At 42.4% G+C, this 19047-nt stretch overlaps 1 protein-coding gene across 6 annotated transcripts in view; it reads right to left on the bottom strand.

Annotated features, from left to right (window-relative positions):
• CC2D2A (coiled-coil and C2 domain containing 2A) overlaps positions 1-19047 on the bottom strand; it is a 134657-nt gene that overhangs the window by 32268 nt on the left and 83342 nt on the right. For all 6 annotated transcript variants that reach the window (XM_003927449.4, XM_074395913.1, XM_074395912.1 and 3 more), the window contains 9 exons: positions 17503-17650; positions 15563-15701; positions 13228-13431; positions 11491-11583; positions 9815-9906; positions 7067-7234; positions 2771-2876; positions 2307-2416; positions 515-611 (listed from right to left, as the gene is read on the bottom strand). In XM_003927449.4, coding sequence (XP_003927498.2) covers positions 515-611; positions 2307-2416; positions 2771-2876; positions 7067-7234; positions 9815-9906; positions 11491-11583; positions 13228-13431; positions 15563-15701; positions 17503-17650 — 1157 coding nt within the window. The remainder of the gene's footprint in view (positions 1-514; positions 612-2306; positions 2417-2770; positions 2877-7066; positions 7235-9814; positions 9907-11490; positions 11584-13227; positions 13432-15562; positions 15702-17502; positions 17651-19047) is intronic.

The raw sequence follows: 19047 nt of genomic DNA, 5'->3' as shown, positions 1-19047 counted from the left end.
TTCCAAGCCTCTAGATGTTTACAGTTAAGGGAACAGATTGATAACATTTATGAAACACCCAGACTTAGGAGTGTTCTGCTATCCTGATATCTTGAGAACAGACGCATTCTTAATTTTGCTTTAAAGATAATAATATAGATTCTTGCAGAATACAGTAAGTTAGAAAATTAATCCTTTATCACAAACCCTTGTAGCAGAGCACATCTTCCCAGGATCTTTTTATCCTGTATCTAAGCAAGCTTTGTACCTAGGGTGAACATATTCTTCCTCTTACTTTTGGGAAGACCAAATTCTGTCTATGGAGTAGTTATTCTTTCACCACTTTACTTTCCTAGTAAATTTGCTTTTGCTTTGCGCCATGGGACTTGCTCTGAATTCTTTCTTGTGTGAGATCCAAAAACCCTCTCTTGGGGTCTGGATTGGGACCCCTTTCTGGTAACAATGTGATTAGAATTTACATTGTGGGTAGAGGATATGAAAATGAATACAGGTGGCTTTAAAACTGAGAACTTACCTCTAAGACATCATGCAGTACTTCATCAAAAATGTTAATGAACACAACATCTTTCACTGACTGCAGACTGGCTGTGCTATAATCTCCATTAGGAGCCCTGCAAGATAACACATGACCAGGGACTGTGAAAATAGGCAACATAAGGCCAGGTATGGTGGCTCACGCCTGTAATCCCAGCACTTTGGGAGGCAGAAGCGGGCGGATCACCTGAGGTCGGGAGTTTGAGACCAGCCTGACCAACATGGAGAAACCCTGTCTCTCTCTCTATATATAAATTTTTTTAAAAAAGGAAAAGAAAATAGGCAACATAGCAATTATGAGCATTTAAATGTTAGCATTTGAAAAATACCCAAATATGAACATAGATGTTAGAATTAAAAGCAGTGCTTTCATTTCTAGGATTTCTCTTCTACAGGGATACTATAATATAATATCTATATTCAGATGGACAGAACATTAGATTAGAGACGCCATGCAGAGACACACCCTCTGCTTTCTTGTCCTAGTGAGTCTCATATTCCTCCACACCCTTGTGGTAAGTTTTTCAAGGAGCCAGCTTGCCAGAACTGAGCTGGCCCTGTGGACAGGCTACAAGGTTTCCAGCTGACACTGCAGCTGGCATATGAACTTTCTAAGCAACTGGGCCCCAAAAAGTGCTTCTCCAGCAAGATCACTCTTCAGTGATAAACCTCCTACTGGCTGGTTGTTTGAATGGTCCCTGTCTCCACTCACTTTTTCTGTATATAAGTAAAGCAATACAGGGGTGAGGTCTCTGTAACATAACCCACTCTGAGTCTAGCTAAGCCTGGAACAAGCATGCCTCTGCATAGCAGAGCTGGTGACTGGGGTACTGAGTGTATTTTGTTGAACATTTGTTTTTATGTTTTCTTGTTGTTGTTGTTGTTTTGTTTTTTTTTTTGTTTTTTTTTTTTTTTTTGTTGTTGTTGTTGTTGTTGTTCTGTGCATAATAGTGGTAGCTATCTCCCTCTTCTGACTTAACTAGGTTTTTTTTTTTTATGGAGACAGAGTCTCCAAAAAAACTCCGAAGTTGCAGTTCACTGCAACTTCCGCCTCCTGGGTTCGAGTGATTCTTGTGCCTCAGCCTCTGAGTAGCTGGGATTATAGGCATGTGCCCTGGCCTCAAGTGATCTGCCTACCTTGGCCTCTCAAGGTGCTTGGATTACAGACATGAGCCACCATGCTTGGCCTGACTTAAGTAGTTCTAATCCTTGCTGTGTCTTGAATTTACTGTGTCGCTCTAAGTAAGTCACTTTCCCTCTTTGGGTTTTAGTTTCTTCTCCATAAAGGTAGAGGTTGAACTAGATAATCTCCAATGTTACTTCAAGTACTGAAATAATAAGAACTATTTAAATATCTAAAATCCTTTGACCAAACTTCTAAAATGCCTATGTATTTCTGGTGAGGAAGAAAGTATGATTTATGGGAACTAAGGAATTTCAGATTTACTTGAGGGGACACAAGGAAGAAAGGAAAGCAGTGTAGGTCATTGGGGTCAGGGGAATGAGAAACTTTGGGCTTTAAGAAGCCAGAGGCTGGAGTAGCATAGGGTGTCCCAACAATGAACCCGGGGTTTTAAAGGTTGGCTATTTTTCCATTTTTATTCTTGAATGGAGTCAGTTGTGGTACAAAAGGAAAAGCACGGGACTTGGTGTCAGGACACCTGGATCTTGTTGCCACTCACTAGCTACAAAACCCTTCACCTTAGCCGTTTCTCAAGAGCCTGCTTTCTTCACATTTCTTCCAAAGGTGTTAAAGAGGAAAATATGCTTACTTAAATGGAAGTTCAAGTTCTTCATTCCAGCTGGGGTTTGGTCCTTCAGCTGTAGTTGTATGGCAAACTGTTCGTTGAAAAGAGACTTCTACAAAAGGACGTACTAAAACCTTAAAATCAAGAGCAAATCCTGAGTTCCCAGTGATTAAATTGTTTTATTATTAGCAAAGGTAGAGTATATTTACTAAATAGTATGTTTCCAAAGAAAATGAAGCAGAGGGCCGGGCACGGTGGCTCACACCTGTAATCCTAGCACTCTGGGAGGCCAAGGTGGGTGGATCACCTGAGGTCGGGAGTTCAAGACCAGCCTGACCAACATGGTGAAACCCCATCTTAAAAAAAAAAAAAAAAAGAAAAAAAAAAAAGAAAGAAAATGAAGCAGAAAGCAGACTGTCCATGCAGTTTATAGGCAATTCTTAAAAACGTAAGGGCAAGATGGAAAGCTGACATCCAGCATCTCTCACCTGGCTGAGGGGGTAGTCAGCATTGTGGTTTGGGCTGTGTGTGCTTGGGGAAGCAGCATGCTTTTCACTGAACATCCTCGAAGACCTGGATGGCTGCTGAAATTTGCTAGGAGGGAAAATGTATGAAGGAAATTAATGATGGAGAAAGTCTAATTATATATTGAGAAGACAGTTATTTCTTTATTGAGACAGGATCTTGCTCTGTCACCCAAGCTCGAGTGAAGTGGCATGATCTCGGTTGGTGCAATCTCAGCTTACTCTGTCTCCCAAACTCCCAAGGTGATCATCCCACCTCAGCCTCCCGGGTAGCTGGAACTATAGGTGTGAGTCACAATTTTTGTATTTTTAGTAAAGATATGGTTTTGCCATGTTGCCAAGGGTGGTCTCAATCTCCTGAGCTCAAGCAGTCTGCCCACCTTGGCCTTCCAAAGTGCTGGAATCACAGGCATGAGTTACCATGCCTAGCATTATTTTTGGTTAAAAAATTTTTTTTGAGATAGAGTCTTGCTTTGTTGCCCAGGCTGGAGTGCAGTGGCATGATTATGGCTCACTGCAGCCTCAACCTCCCAGGCTCAAGCTATCCTCTCACTTCAGTCTCCTGAGTAGCTGGGACTACAAACACACTCCACCACACTCAGCTAATTTATAAATTTTTTTTGTAGGGATCAGAGGTCTCACTACATTGTTGCTCAAGCTAGTCTTGGACTCCTGGGTTCAAGTGATCATCCTTCCTTGGGTTCCTAAACTGCTGTTATTCCAGATGTGAGTCACCATGCCCAGCTTGAGAAGATGCTTTTTCCAAAGATGTATGGCCCTGGTGGTGACAAACATTCTCCCTTAAGCTTGTTGACACTGCAGAAGGCTTTAGTATGCTCTTGTCCCCACCGAGTCACCTAGAGTTTGATAGAGCCTTCCCTACCTTCCATTCCCAGGCCTGTGTGTCTGCCAAGAACAAAGGAAAATGTCTCCTTTCTCCTCCCTGCGTGGGGGAACCTGCCTTTCCCTCCACAGATGAGAGCCTCAATCCCTCGCAGGTAGGAGATCCTGAGCTTCCTGACCAGCCTGCCCTGTCTCCATCCAGTTCAGGTTCTCCCCACTGTATGTTTTTTGTACCTGCACCCTCCAGTAATCCCAAGCTACACGTGTCAGGCAAGGAATCTCTCTTGGGGCCTGCCAAGCCTCACCAAGAAAGGGAGGTGCAGGGATTCCTAGCTTGAGTAGGATCAGCGGGTCTTCTTATCCTTTTCTTCCTTCTCAACTGGTGTTCTTAAAGGAACAAATGGAGGTCAAATCCAGAGAGCCTCTTCCAGCTACCTCCACCAGCACCCTAACAACCTATCGTATATTTCTATTGAACCTTATGGTTTGCCAAGTGTTTCACATCCATTACTGGGCAAAATACAAATAGTCTTTTTCTATAGACTGTCACCTTTCACAGCTAAGGCTTCAGACAAATGTAAGTTGAACATTTAACATAGCAGCTACCATAGAAAAACTATTTTCTCTTTGGAAAACCATCAATTATGTTATTAAACAAACACTTGTGGCTAGATACAGTGGTTCATGCCTATAATCCCAGCACTTTGGAAGACCAAAGTGGGAGAATCGCTTGAGCCCAGAAGTTCAAGCCTAGCCTGGTCAACAGAATGAGACCTTATCTCTACAAAAAAACAAAATAAACAAATTAGCTCGGCTTTGTGGTGTATACCTATAGTCCTAGCCACTTGGGAGGCTGAGGCAGGAGGATCTCTTGAGTCTAGGAATTCCAAGGCTGCAGTGAGCTATGATTGCACCACTGCACTCCAGCCTGGGTGACAGAACAAGACCCTGTCTCTTAAAAAAAAAAAAAAAAAAAAAAAAAAAAAAAAAACCATTTGTTTAGTACCTATATTTTAGGTCCCATGTTAAACCACACTTTGGGCTTTAAAGATGAAGAAGATAACACTTCAGTGCAGGCTGGACTGGAAGGCAGACACATAAATAAATCATCTCATAAAGTGAGGTAGGTATTAGACTAGAGGGATGGGTAGAGGCTGAAGTTAAGAACAGTGAGGGAGGCAGGAAAACCCTATGTGGATGAATGCAAAAGTAAAGGGTGAAGACTTGGACAGTCTTAATGGAACAGTTGATATCTGAGCTGTCTCAATGCATCTGCATTGGATGTGTAGCATGTAGGATCCACTGCACATCCTTAATTTAGTTGAATGAAATGATTTAACATTTAAAAATAGTCTATGGAGGTGAAAAATACAAGAAGCACCTTTGTGTTCTTTAAAAAATAGTGTTTCACCCCACAGTTGAGCTTTGAGGCAATTGGTGGAAGGGAGGCCATGAGCTCAGGAAAGTAATGCCATAGCAGATTCAAGGGCTTATATGGACATTTACAAGTAGCAAAGAAATTAGGAATAGTTGATGATGTAGATGCTCTCTAATAGGTTAAAAAATTAGTAAAATTTAAAAATGCACGCGCACGCACACACACACACACACACACACACAACACACATACAGACAGACAGACAAGTAGGGGCCAGGCACCATGGCTCCTTTGGGAGGCAGAGGCAGGAGGATCACTTGAGGCCAGGAGTTCGAGACAAGCCTGGGCAAAACGGGGATATCCTGTCTCTACAAAAAATCAAAAATTAGCCAGGCGTAGTGGGACACACCTGTAGTCCCAGCTACTTGGGAGGCTGAGATGGGAGGATCACTTGAGCCCAGGAAGTCAGGCTGAAGGGAGCTGTGATAGTGCCACTGTACTCAGCAGGGGCAACAGAGTGAGACCCTGTTTTTTTTTTTTTTTTGAGACGGAGTTTCGCTCTTGTTACCCAGGCTGGAGTGCAATGGCGCGATCTCGGCTCACTGCAACCTCCGCCTCCTGGGTTCAGGCAATTCTCCTGCCTCAGCCTCCTGAGTAGCTGGGATTACAGGCACGTAACACCATGCCCATATAATTTTTTTGTATTTTTAGTAGAGACGGTGTTTCACCATGTTGACCAGGATGGTCTCGATCTCTCGACCTCATGATCCACCCGCCTCGGCCTCCCAAAGTGCTGGGATTACAGGCTTGAGCCACCGCGCCCGGCGAGACCCTGTTTTAAAATAAAAAATGTAAGGCAAAATAATGGGGGTGAGAGGGAGGAGAGAGACAGAACTAAATTAAAGGGGAAGAACCTAGAGAGAAAAGAAGACACCAAGGGCCAGAACAGTGCTCTTCCAAGGAAACAGGTAGGGCTGAATGACCTTGGCCAAGCCACTTATACTCTCTTTACTTCCATTTCCTCTTTGGTGAAAAGGAGATAGTAACAGTAGTAATAGTGAAATGAAATCCTATATGTGAACGTGCCTACCATGGCACTTAAAACACGGTAAATAAGTTCTGTAAGTTTTGCTTTCTCCCATTCCACTGGTAAGGGCACCACCAAAAAGAAGTTTCAGGCCAGGTGCATTGGCTCACACTGGCAATCCCAGCACTTTGGGAGGCTGAGGCAGAAGAATCGCTTGAGGCCAGGAGTTCTAGACCAGCCTCGGCAACATAGCGAGACCTCGTCTCTACCAAAAAAAAAGTTAATTTTTGGTCCTTTCTTCTCTGTTTCCTCAGACTCATCTTCTGTATGGCTGAAAGCTCCCTGTTGCCCATGGTGTAGTGAATTCTAGTAGTCATAACGCATTTCTGAGAACAGATAAGAGGGAAGCCACATTTTTATGTTCACAGCACATATGTTTCAGAACCTTGGACAGACACCTTTTGTGAATCTCCCCAGCTCATACCCACCCACTTCTCTGAGATCTATTTCTATCTTTGGGGCTGGTGCTTCTGATCCTGTCTCTCTGGCTGTTGGTGATTAGACCATGGATCAACACTAGACCAAGTTAGCAGCTTCAGACTTCTCTGAAAAAAAAAAAAAAAAAAAAAAAAAAAAGCTTATTTGGTGGTACTCTGGCCGCATGGGCCACTTCCATCACATGGAGAAAAATGAAGCAAGCTCAGAGGGAAGCCAGTGGAGAGACCATGGGGCCTCAGGAGAACAATCTTATCACTTCAGTGTACCATGTAGTTCAGCTATACCTCTTGTCCTTGTCCTGAGTTATTTGAATTTTCCCTCTAAATCCCTTTAGCCTGAATGGACTGAATTGGCTCTATTACTTGCAAACAGTAAGGCCCAGGCTTTGCAAGGACCCCCGTCCCCCTGCTGAACAATAACAATGTTAAAAATGAGAGTGAGTATTCTGTAACAGAGTGATTGACTTGGCTGGGATGCTGTACACTGCATCTCGGGCTGTTGGAAGGGCTCTCACCTCACTGCCGGCTTCCTCACTGGAATGTCATAAGCTCGGACAATGTTTACCAGCAGCTTTATGTCTCCATCAGACAGGTTTTGGGCTGTCACCTTCTTCCGACCTTTTCTCCTTGGTCGCAGTGGTCGCTTTTGTTCTGCCAGCTTGAAAAGGCTTAGGCCCAAAATGCTAATGATTACAGAACAGGATCAGGACTCTAAGGAAAAGAAAGGTCTGCATAATTGTGAGACGACTTCCCGAGCTCTGCCCCACGGTCTTGCACAGGCCCCTGAGAAACTCTTTGTCCTTTGAAGGAGGATGGAAATAGTCTAGAAATTCTCCCAAGTGGGAGAGATCCTACTGCATGGATTGTTAAAACTTATTCTGGCTGCTGCTTATCAGAAGAAGCAAAGCCATGCTCTGGCCCCTACATTTCCTGCCTTATCTCTGCCTTGCTCACCCATCAGTTCCTCAGACATGCTCTGTGGAATCCCACCCTTCGCATTTGCTTGGGCCAGTCCTGCAGAGGTAATGCCTCTCTGCATCCTCCTTGTCTGCCTAGTTGGCTACAGTTTTACCCATCCCTTGGGACCAGTGTCTTCACCTCCCCCAGAGACTCAGCTACACTGACTGGAAGGAGTACTCCCTCTCTCAAGCCCCTCGATCTCCTATTAACCTGCTCAGTGGGTGTGTACTGCTTCGTAGGCAGTTCCTGGATTATCTCTCTCTCTGGAGATAGACAGAACTGGGTGTGAATCCTGACTCCACTCTTTGCCCTTGGGCAAATTATTTCACCTCTTTAAGTCTCTGTTTCATCATCTGTAAAATGCAGATAATGGCACCTACTTCTTTGGGTTGTGGAAGGGATTGAAGAAGGACGTGTGTGTAAAGCATCTAACACTGGTCTAGCATTTCATAGATGTCCTAAAATGGTAACTATTGGGTTGATGCAGTTAATCATAGGAGAAAGGTCTATGGAGCAAACAAATTCTGGCCCAGAAACTAAACAGAAACAAAGATGTGACTTGGTATCTGGAAGCTGATATTAATGGTGATGTCAAATAGCCAAAGAACAAAGACAGCTCTGCAGAACTGGCAACGGGCTACATGGACATGGTTCTCTGCTTCCTTCCTGAGGATCAGAGCTGTCTAAGTGACCTCTTGACTGGGGCCTCTCTTTGCAAGAGGCACATGCCAGCTGAGGCTGAGGGCTCTGCAGTCCCGTCTAGGCACTACTGACAGCTCCCATAAGGAATCCCAAGGATTTTCCAGGATTCCAGGAGCTGTTGTTCCTGTTTGTTCTCCAAGGTTTTGTATGGAATAGCTACCATTTATAAGCATCTTCTATGTATTGAGAAGAGTGCTGGGTGACTTACATATAATATTTCTAATCTTTACACATATAATATTTACCCCATATTTCAGATGAAGAAATTAGAGACTATGAGAGGTGTTATGATTTGCTGAAGGTTCCTTAGTAGTAGAAGGGAGAGCAGGGGTTCAAACTCAGGTCACTGTGAGTACACAGCTCATGGTTTGAACCACTCTTCCGGGACACCTACCTAACCCAAATTAGAGAGCTTCAGAGACACAACTTTGTCAAAGCTCCTAACATGACAACACTCTTCCATTGTCAATGCTTCCTCCCTCCCCTAGAGGTAAGTCCTCCCTGAGACTTTGATGTCTCCATAGCCATCAGCATGGGAGCACCATGTCAGCCAGGACCATCAAATACAGAAACATCTTAAAGCCAGGAAGGAACTGAAATTAAAAGAAGAAAGAACATACCCTGAGCCTTCAGAACTTAATGCAGAAAGTAAAGCAGAAAAAAGGAAGGAAAAGAAAAAAACAATATGAAAAATCATCATCTATTCTAAGAGTAATTTTCATGACTTTGAAAACATTCAATGATTGGACTCTGGGCCTGGAATAGAGAGAGAGGTTTTGCATGGATTTATGTGGGTGTAGCCTCCTTTCCATATGTGGAAAGGGGCTGCTATGGATAGCACTTTTTTTTTGGTCTCCTTCCCAAATTGATGGTCGAGAGAAAATATATGCATAGAAAAAAACTTTTTAAGAAACCGAGAGACTTACTTAATCACAGAAAAGGTCATGAGGTCAATGGCCTGCACAAGACCACCAGTATGGGACGCTATTTTTCATCTTTTATGTATCCACACCCCTAGTTGAAGCCATTTGACAATTATCCAAACTAATGAGTCAATCAGGCAAATACAGTCAATTCCCATATTCATGTGACTATCAAATCTTCCCTGCTGTTCTACACTCTCACCAAGCACATGCACCAGCTCTCTTCCCACCAGCTGTGGTGCTGGAACCAGGTTTCCTCCTCTATGCCAGAACCTGTGAGTGGGGTCTCAGCCTCCTCTCACTGCTGTGTGACAGAAGAGTAAGGGAATGTCTGGCACTGGGAGACTAGGAATGCAGAAGTACTTGCAGGAGGGAAATGCTGTCAGTTTTAGTTCAACTGGAATAAGAAAATGGCAAAGGCTAATGAAGTTGATTTGGAAGTAGGGAAGGTGAGATGGGCTTCATTGGAATGCAATGGGAGAGGCCCTAGGAAGACTTGTTCTAATAGAAATCCCTCAACTAACGTCATCATCAGGCATTAACCAGGTTTAACACATTATTCCTGGCCCAAATGCATACCATATAATGATTTTTTAAAATCTTGTATGACACCTTTCATATAATAGAGTACAAACAATAATTTTTATAAGAAGTGATAATGGCTTTGATTATTTTTACCTGATATTGGGAACTTCTTCTTCTACTATCATATCAGCAAGAAGAAAATACTGTTTTGCAATTAAGAAACGATTTATCACTGATTCTCTAACCTGGGGAAAGAAATCAGCTTTATTTAAAATGTTCTTATTATTTAAACTTCATAGTTCACTCTCCACACTCCCAAGTTTTTGCCCTAATGTCATCTCAGTGTTCCCCCGACCCTCCAGCCCAGCTGTTACTTTCCTCTGCAATGCTGGTCTCCTCTTGCTCTAAACCCTCTAGCTTTCTGTATTAGACTGTAAGCTCCCTAAAGGCAGGGGTTTTCCTGTTTTGCTTACTGCTATACTGGAGTTCCTGGTGAAAGTTCCCAGCATAGAAGATGGTAAAATTTTGCTGAATTAATGAATAATCATTACAAAAAAATAGGGCCAGTCTCAAAACACACATACTCAAGAATTGATTCTTAAGTTATTCCCTTATTCAGAATGATTCACTTCCTAAATCCAGAGGACCTCTGGCTGGGCATGGTGACTCACCCCTGTAACCCCAGCTCTTTGAGAAGTTGAGGTGGGTGGATCATTGAGCTCAGGAGTTTAAGACTAGCTTGGGACACGTGGCAAAACCCCATCTCAACAAAAAAATATAAAAATTAGCCAGGCATGGTGGTGTGCACCTGTATCCCAGCTACTCAAGAGGCTGAGGTGGGAGGATGGCTTGAGCCTGGGAGGCGGAAGTTAAGAATGAGCTGAGATCATGCTACTGCGCTTCAGCCTGGGCGAAAGAGCCAGCCCCCTGTCTCAAATGCATACATAAATAAAAATAATAATCTCTTAAATGTTATAAGTCATTTTTTTTCCTAATACATGAGCCACAGGGTAGATAAACTCGATAGGGAAGATGCACTGTAGCATTTCTGGGAAGTTCAGTTTATTGAAGGAAGGAAAGAAGGAAACAAAAAAGGAAAAAGGATAAATAAAAGGATGTTTCAGCTTTAATTTTTAGTTTTCTAGTGCATAAGGGCAGTTAGTATATGGTTTAAAGACTTTTTTTTTCTGATAACAAAGGTAATCATTGTAACTCAATGGCAACATTAAAATGTTAGAAAAAACATACTTAGGGGCTGGGCGCGGTGGCTCACGCCTGTAATCCCAGCACTTTGGGAGGCCGAGGCGGGTGAATCACGAGGTCAAGAGATTGAGACCATCCCAGTCAACATGGTGAAACCCCGTCTCCACTAAAAATACAAAAAATTAGCTGGGCATGGTGGCACATGCCCGTAATCCCAGCTACTCAGGTGGCTGAGGCAGGAGAATTGCCTGAACCCAGGAGGCGGAGGTTGCAGTGAGCTGAGATCACGCCATTGCACTCCAGCCTGGGTAACAAGAGCAAAACTCAGTCTCAGAAAAAAAAAAAAAAACAAAAACAAAAAAAAAACTTAGAAATTGAATACCTTGTAACTATGCCCCATTAAAAGGTAACTGCTGATAATAAACCAGGACATATCCTAGTGGTTTCATATACTTGAAAGGTGATAATAGTTGTCAATCAATTACATATTTGTATTTATGACAAAATTTTTGCAAGCTAAGTGGCTTGCATAAGCTCACATAGATATTTATAAAAGTAGAGGACTTTCCACCTTAGGATGCTGGCTTTTTTTCCCCTATGTGATAGTTTTATATGACTTTTCTTACCTGCTGGAGGTACTTGGCTACTATGGCCCTATGGGTGTCTATGTGTTCCTTGGTTTCAATTACATTTCTGTCTTGTAACCGTTTCTCATAGTCCTAAAATTAAAAAGAGGTAATGATTTTATGATTTTAAAGCACCCTCTGGTGCTATTTTTAAAATCAGGGAATTATTTATCAAATATTATTTAAGTTATAAATTGTAGTTCTAAATATTTCTTCCACCTTCTTTCTAACTTTTGGTTCAGAATTGGTCTTTGATGCAGTAACCAGGATTCTGAGACAGGTAGCTGAAATGCCTTACTCGTAGAAGAGAATTCTGTACAGTAGTTACAAACTAAAATGTTAAGTCAGGGAGAAATAGAGGCCACAAAATATAAGAGAAAAGCTCTTCCAAGCAACTTAGCCAAAGCTCCTGCGTAAGTTTTGCCTTTTCCATTTTAAGTAAAGCCATTACAAAAATAGTAAAAATTTCAAGTTAAAATATTACCATAATCACCTAACACCTAGCTGCAGCTGAGTCAGGAGAGTGATGCATACATTTGGCTTTGTCTTTCAATAAAATTATGTATGTGCCCTGGGAACTGCTATGTTCTCCTCTAATCTCACTATCTGGTCACAGTGGAACACCTGGAAGTGGTATCTAATCCAGGCTCGAAGGACACATCTCTGCTAGCTGAAGAAACTAGATGTGAACTTGGGTGACCGTGTGGCCAACTAGAGAAAACCTATCTGCAAAGGAGGAACATGAAGCCAACATATCAAAGAAGCAGAAAGAGGAAGGAGAAGGGTCCTGGCAACAGGCCAGGCACTGATGCACTCATGCCATTCAACATTTTTAGATATTTAGTACTATTTTGAGATTTCATCATCCAGTAGACTCCCCTTGGTACCTAAGGTAGTTCAAAACTGGGCTTTTATGTCCTGTGATCAAAGTCCAAACGAATACAGAGAAGAACCAAATAACCAAACATATTCTTCAAGAATAGTTTTGGCATGAAAAATCTTCCTGGTACTAATTCCTGATGGCTTTCCATTTACCTTATTGAGTATTAATGAAAGTGTGTGTGTCTACAGCTCATGAGAAACAGGGAAAAGGAGAAAAAAAAAGTGCATGTGTCTGGTTTCACTGGCCTGCCCCCGCTACACAGGCTTGTTACCTGCAATTCCTCAAAGGCTTCTCTACCCCATGCCCAGATATGTAATCTGCTCTCTTCTGAGTCTTTATTCCTCCTGCTGCCCTTGACCAGGATGAATGCCCGACCCTGTTCCTTTTTCTCCTTCCTGCCCCACCAGCCCTACGGTATTCAGATCCTATCCCTCTAGCTTCCCCTAGTGCTTTACCACTGTGCAGAGTACATTATGCTTAGTAAGTACTGCATTATGGAATTGAATTCCTAAGGCATTCAGTAATTAGCCATATTAATAATTAACTAGCCATTTTATTAGCCTTATTAACCCTTAAGATATTTTCAACTCTACAATTCTAATTGTATGCAGTTCAGTTGACTCAAAAATCCTGGTAACTGATTAGTTTATATATCATTAGATTGAGGCAGAGAGATTATTCAAATGGTGAATTCAAGAAAACACATGGAAAGGTTATGTATAAAAGTGCAATAAAAGAGAAACTGCTATTGCTAGTTTACAGCATAACAAAAACAAAATACATATACAATAATATACTAAACAGCACCACAGGTACTTTATTCTTTCATTAACCCCTCTATGGCAATTTCTTACCTGAAATACCTTTTCCATAATTTCTCGGTCATAGATTGGAATTTGCTTATAATTTCGGAATTCTGGCACCTCTTGGCTTCTAAGAAGAAGAAGCCTGAATCGTTTGGATCTATTTAATTCTTGATCTGAAACAAAGTTAAACTCCTGTTGCAGCTGCTCCAGTCTAAAGAAATCAGGGACATAGGATTCACCACTGGTAGCAACCTATAAAAAACAGAAAATGCAAAACTCTAGATGATAGGCAGATTTCATCCAAAGAAACTTGGCACTGAGCTTCAAGGAACATTTAACAATTTTAAATTAAAAGACTTGAAAGACAAAATACTTTAAAATATAATGAGTCACATGTTATTATATTCATTTAGTAGCTGTAAAAAATATCACAAATCATTTTCCCAAACAACAAAAATTATGTTTCACTTTTGTTGTGCATGTTTCCCTAGTAGTGTTATTATGCAAATATACAGACTGAAAAAGAAGAGATTTGTTCCAGACTACAGTGTATTACTAGGTGCCTACTAGAAATAAAATTACTCATATACGTATTGTATATAAAATCAAATATGTAACTTTTTAATATCATACACATACGCAGATAAAGGCCTCAGAGGCAGCTGGTCAGCTTTACTTGGCTCCACAACCATGCCTTCCTGTCTCTGACAGGAAAATGACAGCCTTGGTTACTGAGAAAAATGAGCCAGAGATGGATCCAGGTCAGCCAGCCTCCAAAGCTCCTGTGCATTGTCTCAAGAAGGCTAGGTCCGGACACCTCTGAGAAGCTGAGCAGACATGGACTGCACTTCACCCAGGCCTGCTTGCCTGCCTCTCTGCTTGGCACTTTGCTGGCTGTAACTTCCTCTTGAGCAGAGGGAAAACCAGTGCCCCAAGATGTGCTTGGGTCTTGCATGGGAAAGGCAATCCTGCTGTAAAAATCCTGGCCCATAACAAGAGACCAGTTAAGAAGGCAATCTCTGTTTTGTTCTTTGATGGGAAAACATATAGTTAAAAAGAAAATAATGAAAGTGATGTTTTTATTGAAATGTGATTTGAAAACTTTACATGGAATAGACTACATTTTAGGTAAAATGACCCTTTCTTCCTAATATTTCTATTAGGTGTGCATTTCTATTAGGTATATTATGTTGAAGGAGAGTTTATAAAGATAAAAGTCGGAATAAACTGAGGTTTGTTATGGGACTTGGATAAACTAGAACAAAAATGAAAATGTTCGTACGGCCTGCAGTTATCCTATCGATAAACTCATACTAATAGTCATGATCATAAGAATTTGTTGCTAGGGCTACGCTCTGGATTACCTATTTGTTTATTATGGCTTTGAGTGAATAATGAAGTTGCCAATAAAACCAACTGTATTTGATACCAAGAAAAATTAACCAATGTTCCAATTTATTCATAAATTCACTGAAGAATTTTGAATATTAAGGTAGATATGAGCAATTTATCTGGCAAATACTTCAGTGAAACCTGAGTGATAACCATCAAGAAGAAAACAAACAAAACAAAGATTTCTTAAAATGCCCCATCAGTGCATTAAGTTGTGATGAAAAGAGCAAGTGTCCTGAAATCAGATCGACTTCTTAGCTGTGTGACCTTGAGCAAATAACGCTGAGTTTTTGAACTCAGCTTCCTCTCTGTAGAAGGGAAAATAAAACCTTTAGGAGTTTTACAGAGGTTCGAGGTAGAAGTGACAAAAACAGCAATATTTGCTGCTCAAGAATTGCATGCCCAGCTAAAGGGGTTTTGTTTGTTTGTTTGTTTGTTTGTTTTTGAAATGGGGGTCTCACTCTGTTGCCCAGACTGGAGTGCAGTGGCAAGATCACAGCTCACTGAAGCCTCAACCTGGTGGGCTCAATTGATCCTCCCACCTCTACCTCCTTAGTAGCTGGGACTATAGGTGTCCACCACCATGCCCAGCACATTTTTACATTTTTTGCAGAGATAGGGTTTCGCCATGTTGTCCAGGCTGGTTTCAAACTTCCAGGCTCAAGCGATCCTCCTGCTTTGCCCTCCCAAAGTGCTGGAATTACAGGCATGAGCCACCATGCCTGGCTGAGCTAAGTGTTTTTATGCAGCTGTTCATTTCCTTAAGACCGCACTATGACAGCAGAACAGGACTTAGAAGCACCGAATGCTTGTCTTGGTCTCAGGCAAGAAGCAGAGCTAGAATCCAAACTTGGCATTCAACCAAGCATCCATGTTCTTAAACAGTATTGCATAGGAGAACATCGTGTAAAGGAAAATTTTGTGAAAACCAAGCTGTTTCTACTTTTTTCAGGCCAAGCCAAGAAATGGCGTGTGTGCTCTGGCCACATACCGAGATTAGCTGCATCAAAGGGGCATTGTTGGGGTCATTTGGGTCGAGCTTGGACTCTGCTGCCCACTTGGTCAACTTTTTCATGTCCGTCAGTCCTGATGTGCCAATAGATGAGATGGCATCTGCTCTCTTCAAAGCACTGAAAAGAACAGTTGATTCCATGAGTCTGACTTGACCACAGAACAGTTTGCATCAGGACCTCAAATTCCAGAGACAGCATCATTTAAGGAAGCTATTATCCTCTATAAGATAAAATGTTATAATAAGGAAGGACTTTTGTCATTTTTCTTAACTTGATGATTGCTATTAAGTATGTTATAAGGACAATAAAGTAAAAGGAATGGAAGGAATGCAAATTTGACTAATTCCTACAACTCTGTCCAGTGCATAAAAGTGACCCCAGTCCCTGGATTCCGGCCAGTGAAGAGGAGCCTCTGTATCTGGTGATGAAAGCTCACAAAACCTCACATCCCAGGCCACTGGAGTCCGCTATAGCTGAGGACAAATCAAAAGAAAAAGAAACAAAACCAGCTTTTTTTTTTTTTTTTTTTTTTTGAGACAGAGTCTTGCTCTATTAACCAGCCTAGAGTGCGGTGGCACAATTTCAGCTCACTGCAACCTCCACTTCCTGGGTTCAAGTGACTCTCAGTTACCCAAGTAGCTGGGATTGTAGGCATGCACCATTATGCCTAGCTAAATTTATTTTATTTTTTGCATTTTCAATAAAGTTGGGGTTTTGCCATGTTGGCCAGGCTGGTCTCAAACTTCTGACCTCAAGTGATCTGCCTCCCTTGGCCTCCCAAAGTGCTGGGATTACAGGTGTGAGCCACCATGCCTAGTCTAAAACCAACTGTTAAACAACAAACTTAAAAACCAGCTTTGGACACGTGGAAATCAAAGGAAGCCATGGTGGTCAGCAAGGTTGAGCTGGGCCTTATTAATGGTCCTGCATATTGTTACTCACATTGTGTTTTACCTTCTATCCTGAGGAGTTGAAATCTTTAATCACCAGGAGATTTTTCAAGCAGTAAACACAAGTGAAATAAAGGCAGACTTCTTACATTCAGAGACATAGTCAAGCCTCCACTGGAAGTAGCTTCTGACTTAGAAAGCACAGAGCAGCCTCTCCTTGTGGTTTTTATCACATGGACATGGGTGGTAGGTATGGGGATGGAGAGGGCATCAGGGGAACTAAACGAGCCCCATTCTGTTTTTCTACAAGTTGAACATGACAGCCTGTGACTTGGAAAGTGTCTTCTTGATGGTCACAATGAATCCTTTTATTTTAGTGATGAGGCAACTGAGGCCTGGAGTGGTGAAATGATTGACGACACATCTACTGGGGAATGACAGAGAGAGACTCTGACAGAGGAAGACCCACAGTCTACCACAGTGGGTAGGACCACCACAGGCTACCACAGTCCAGGCTTCAGGGACAAGCAACAAATACAAGGAGGGGCCGGCCTAGGGTGAGGCCCAGAGTGCCTTTCTTCTGTTCTGAGTAGAGACTCAAGGATCTAGCAATCAAGGGAGGAGGCTGGAGAATGGGACCTTTCATGTAAACAGCAAATACTACACCAATCATCATTAGTAACATCTTTACTAAGGGCCGAATACATACAACTCTGTGATGCTGTGCACCTCCCCATCTGTAAAATAGGGGAAAGGATACTGCCTAGACTTACTGTGAAGATTAAGTTATTTTCACTGTATTTAATAATGATAAACACTTAATATTTGTTAGGCTATTAATATTTTAATTTTTTGGGACTAGAGGTTGTTATAAACATTTTTTGTTACCTTAAGAATAAAAAACTCTTGAAAATACTGGCACATGACAATAAAAGGAAAGAATATGATATTGCAAGCTTTCTTTCCCCTTGGGTGTCTTTAATGCTAATACTGACATTCCTCATCAATTTACTCTCACCATGTATTACCTCCGAAATCCAATGTTCTGCTGTGACAATGGAGGAATTAAAGGTATCCCATTTTCTCCAATGGCCCATGCCACACTATGAGATACTTTTCCTGAGGTCATCAGAATCAGCTGGTTACTGCCATCAGCTTCAAATGAGAAGGGCACTCCTAAGGAAACATCAGATTAAACAGGATGCTGTTTAGAAAGAGGGACTGACCCTAGTCCTGTCAAGAAAGCAGATAGTAGACAAATGGAACTTGGAGTGGGCAGGGCTGATGAAGATGGAGCATGTGATTCAAGCCAGTTTCACTGAATTTCTTCAGGTGATAATGCTGACAGCTGCTCAGCTCTGTCTCTGATGGCAGAGAGTAGTCGTTCCAATGAGTAGTCTCAAGTGGGCCCACCTGTGTACACAGACTTAACATCTGTGTGACCTTATACAAATTAGTTAACTTCTCTAAGCCTTAGTTTTTAATGTATAAATCAAGAATACTGGCTAGGCATGGTGGCTCACGCCTGTAATTCCAGCACTTTGGGAGGCCAAGGCGGGTGGATTATCAGAGGTCAGGAGTTCAAGACCAGCCTGGCCAACATGGAGAAACCCCATCTCTACTAAAAATAAAAAAATTAGCCGGGCGTGGCTGTAAATTCTTGGCGGGTGCCTGTAATCCCAGCTTCTCGGGAGGCTGAGACAGGCGAATCGCTTGAAGCCGGAGGCGGAGGTGGCAGTGAGCCAAGATGGCGCCATTGCACTCCAGCCTAGGCGACAGAGTAAGAATCTGTCTAAAAAAAAAAAAAAAAAAAAATCAAGGATACGAATAGCACGTCCTTTGCAGAGTTATTTCAAAGACATTTATTTATTTAGACATTCAAAATACTTATTTGAGTTTCTGCTTCATGCGAGGCACTATTGCAGGCACTGAAGGTGGAGGACTATGTTAACTTCTCTTCCCGAGTCCTCAAGGGGCGTGGTTTCAAAGGTAAGAACTTCCCAGCGCCATGCCTCCATCCACTTCCCTATCTGGGAACCTGGAGTTCTTTGACTTTCCCGCACAGGCTAGGTAGAACTCCAGGGGCGCTTCCTTTGTTTAGAAAGCCCGCCAAAAGCCCTGGGGAGGAGGCGCTAATTGTGGGCCAAGCAGCCAATCCAGCATTAGAGTGGAAGATCAATCACTCCGGAAGGCGGTTGAAAGAACTCCTCTCATTGGACAAGAACATGAATGGGGCAGGAATAACTTCGAAGTTAAAACTCCACTGCACCTTACCTGCCTGGATTTCCCTCTCTGGGATCCTCTCCCACAACTGCGTGGGAGCTCTCTCTACTTCTCTCTTATTCTCTCTCTCTCTCTCTCTGCCAAATAAATCGCTCTCTGCAAAAGTCTTTGGGTCCGATATTTATTTGACCGTCGCCGCCAACGCCTCCTCCCCATTCGTGGGGCCAGGGAGCCCAAGAACCTCAGGACACATCCCATCCGGGAGGGAGCTGAGTCCCGTCCGGTGACCCGGTTACAAAGGTAGCAGTAAAGAAGCAAAACTGATAAGAATCCTTGTTTTAAAAATTGAA

The sequence above is a fragment of the Saimiri boliviensis genome, chromosome 3 (genome assembly GCF_048565385.1).
Source record: "Saimiri boliviensis isolate mSaiBol1 chromosome 3, mSaiBol1.pri, whole genome shotgun sequence".
NCBI classification, from domain to species: Eukaryota; Metazoa; Chordata; class Mammalia; order Primates; family Cebidae; genus Saimiri; species Saimiri boliviensis.
Note: the sequence above shows the minus strand (reverse complement) of the source record. Positions and strands in the feature narration are given on the sequence as shown.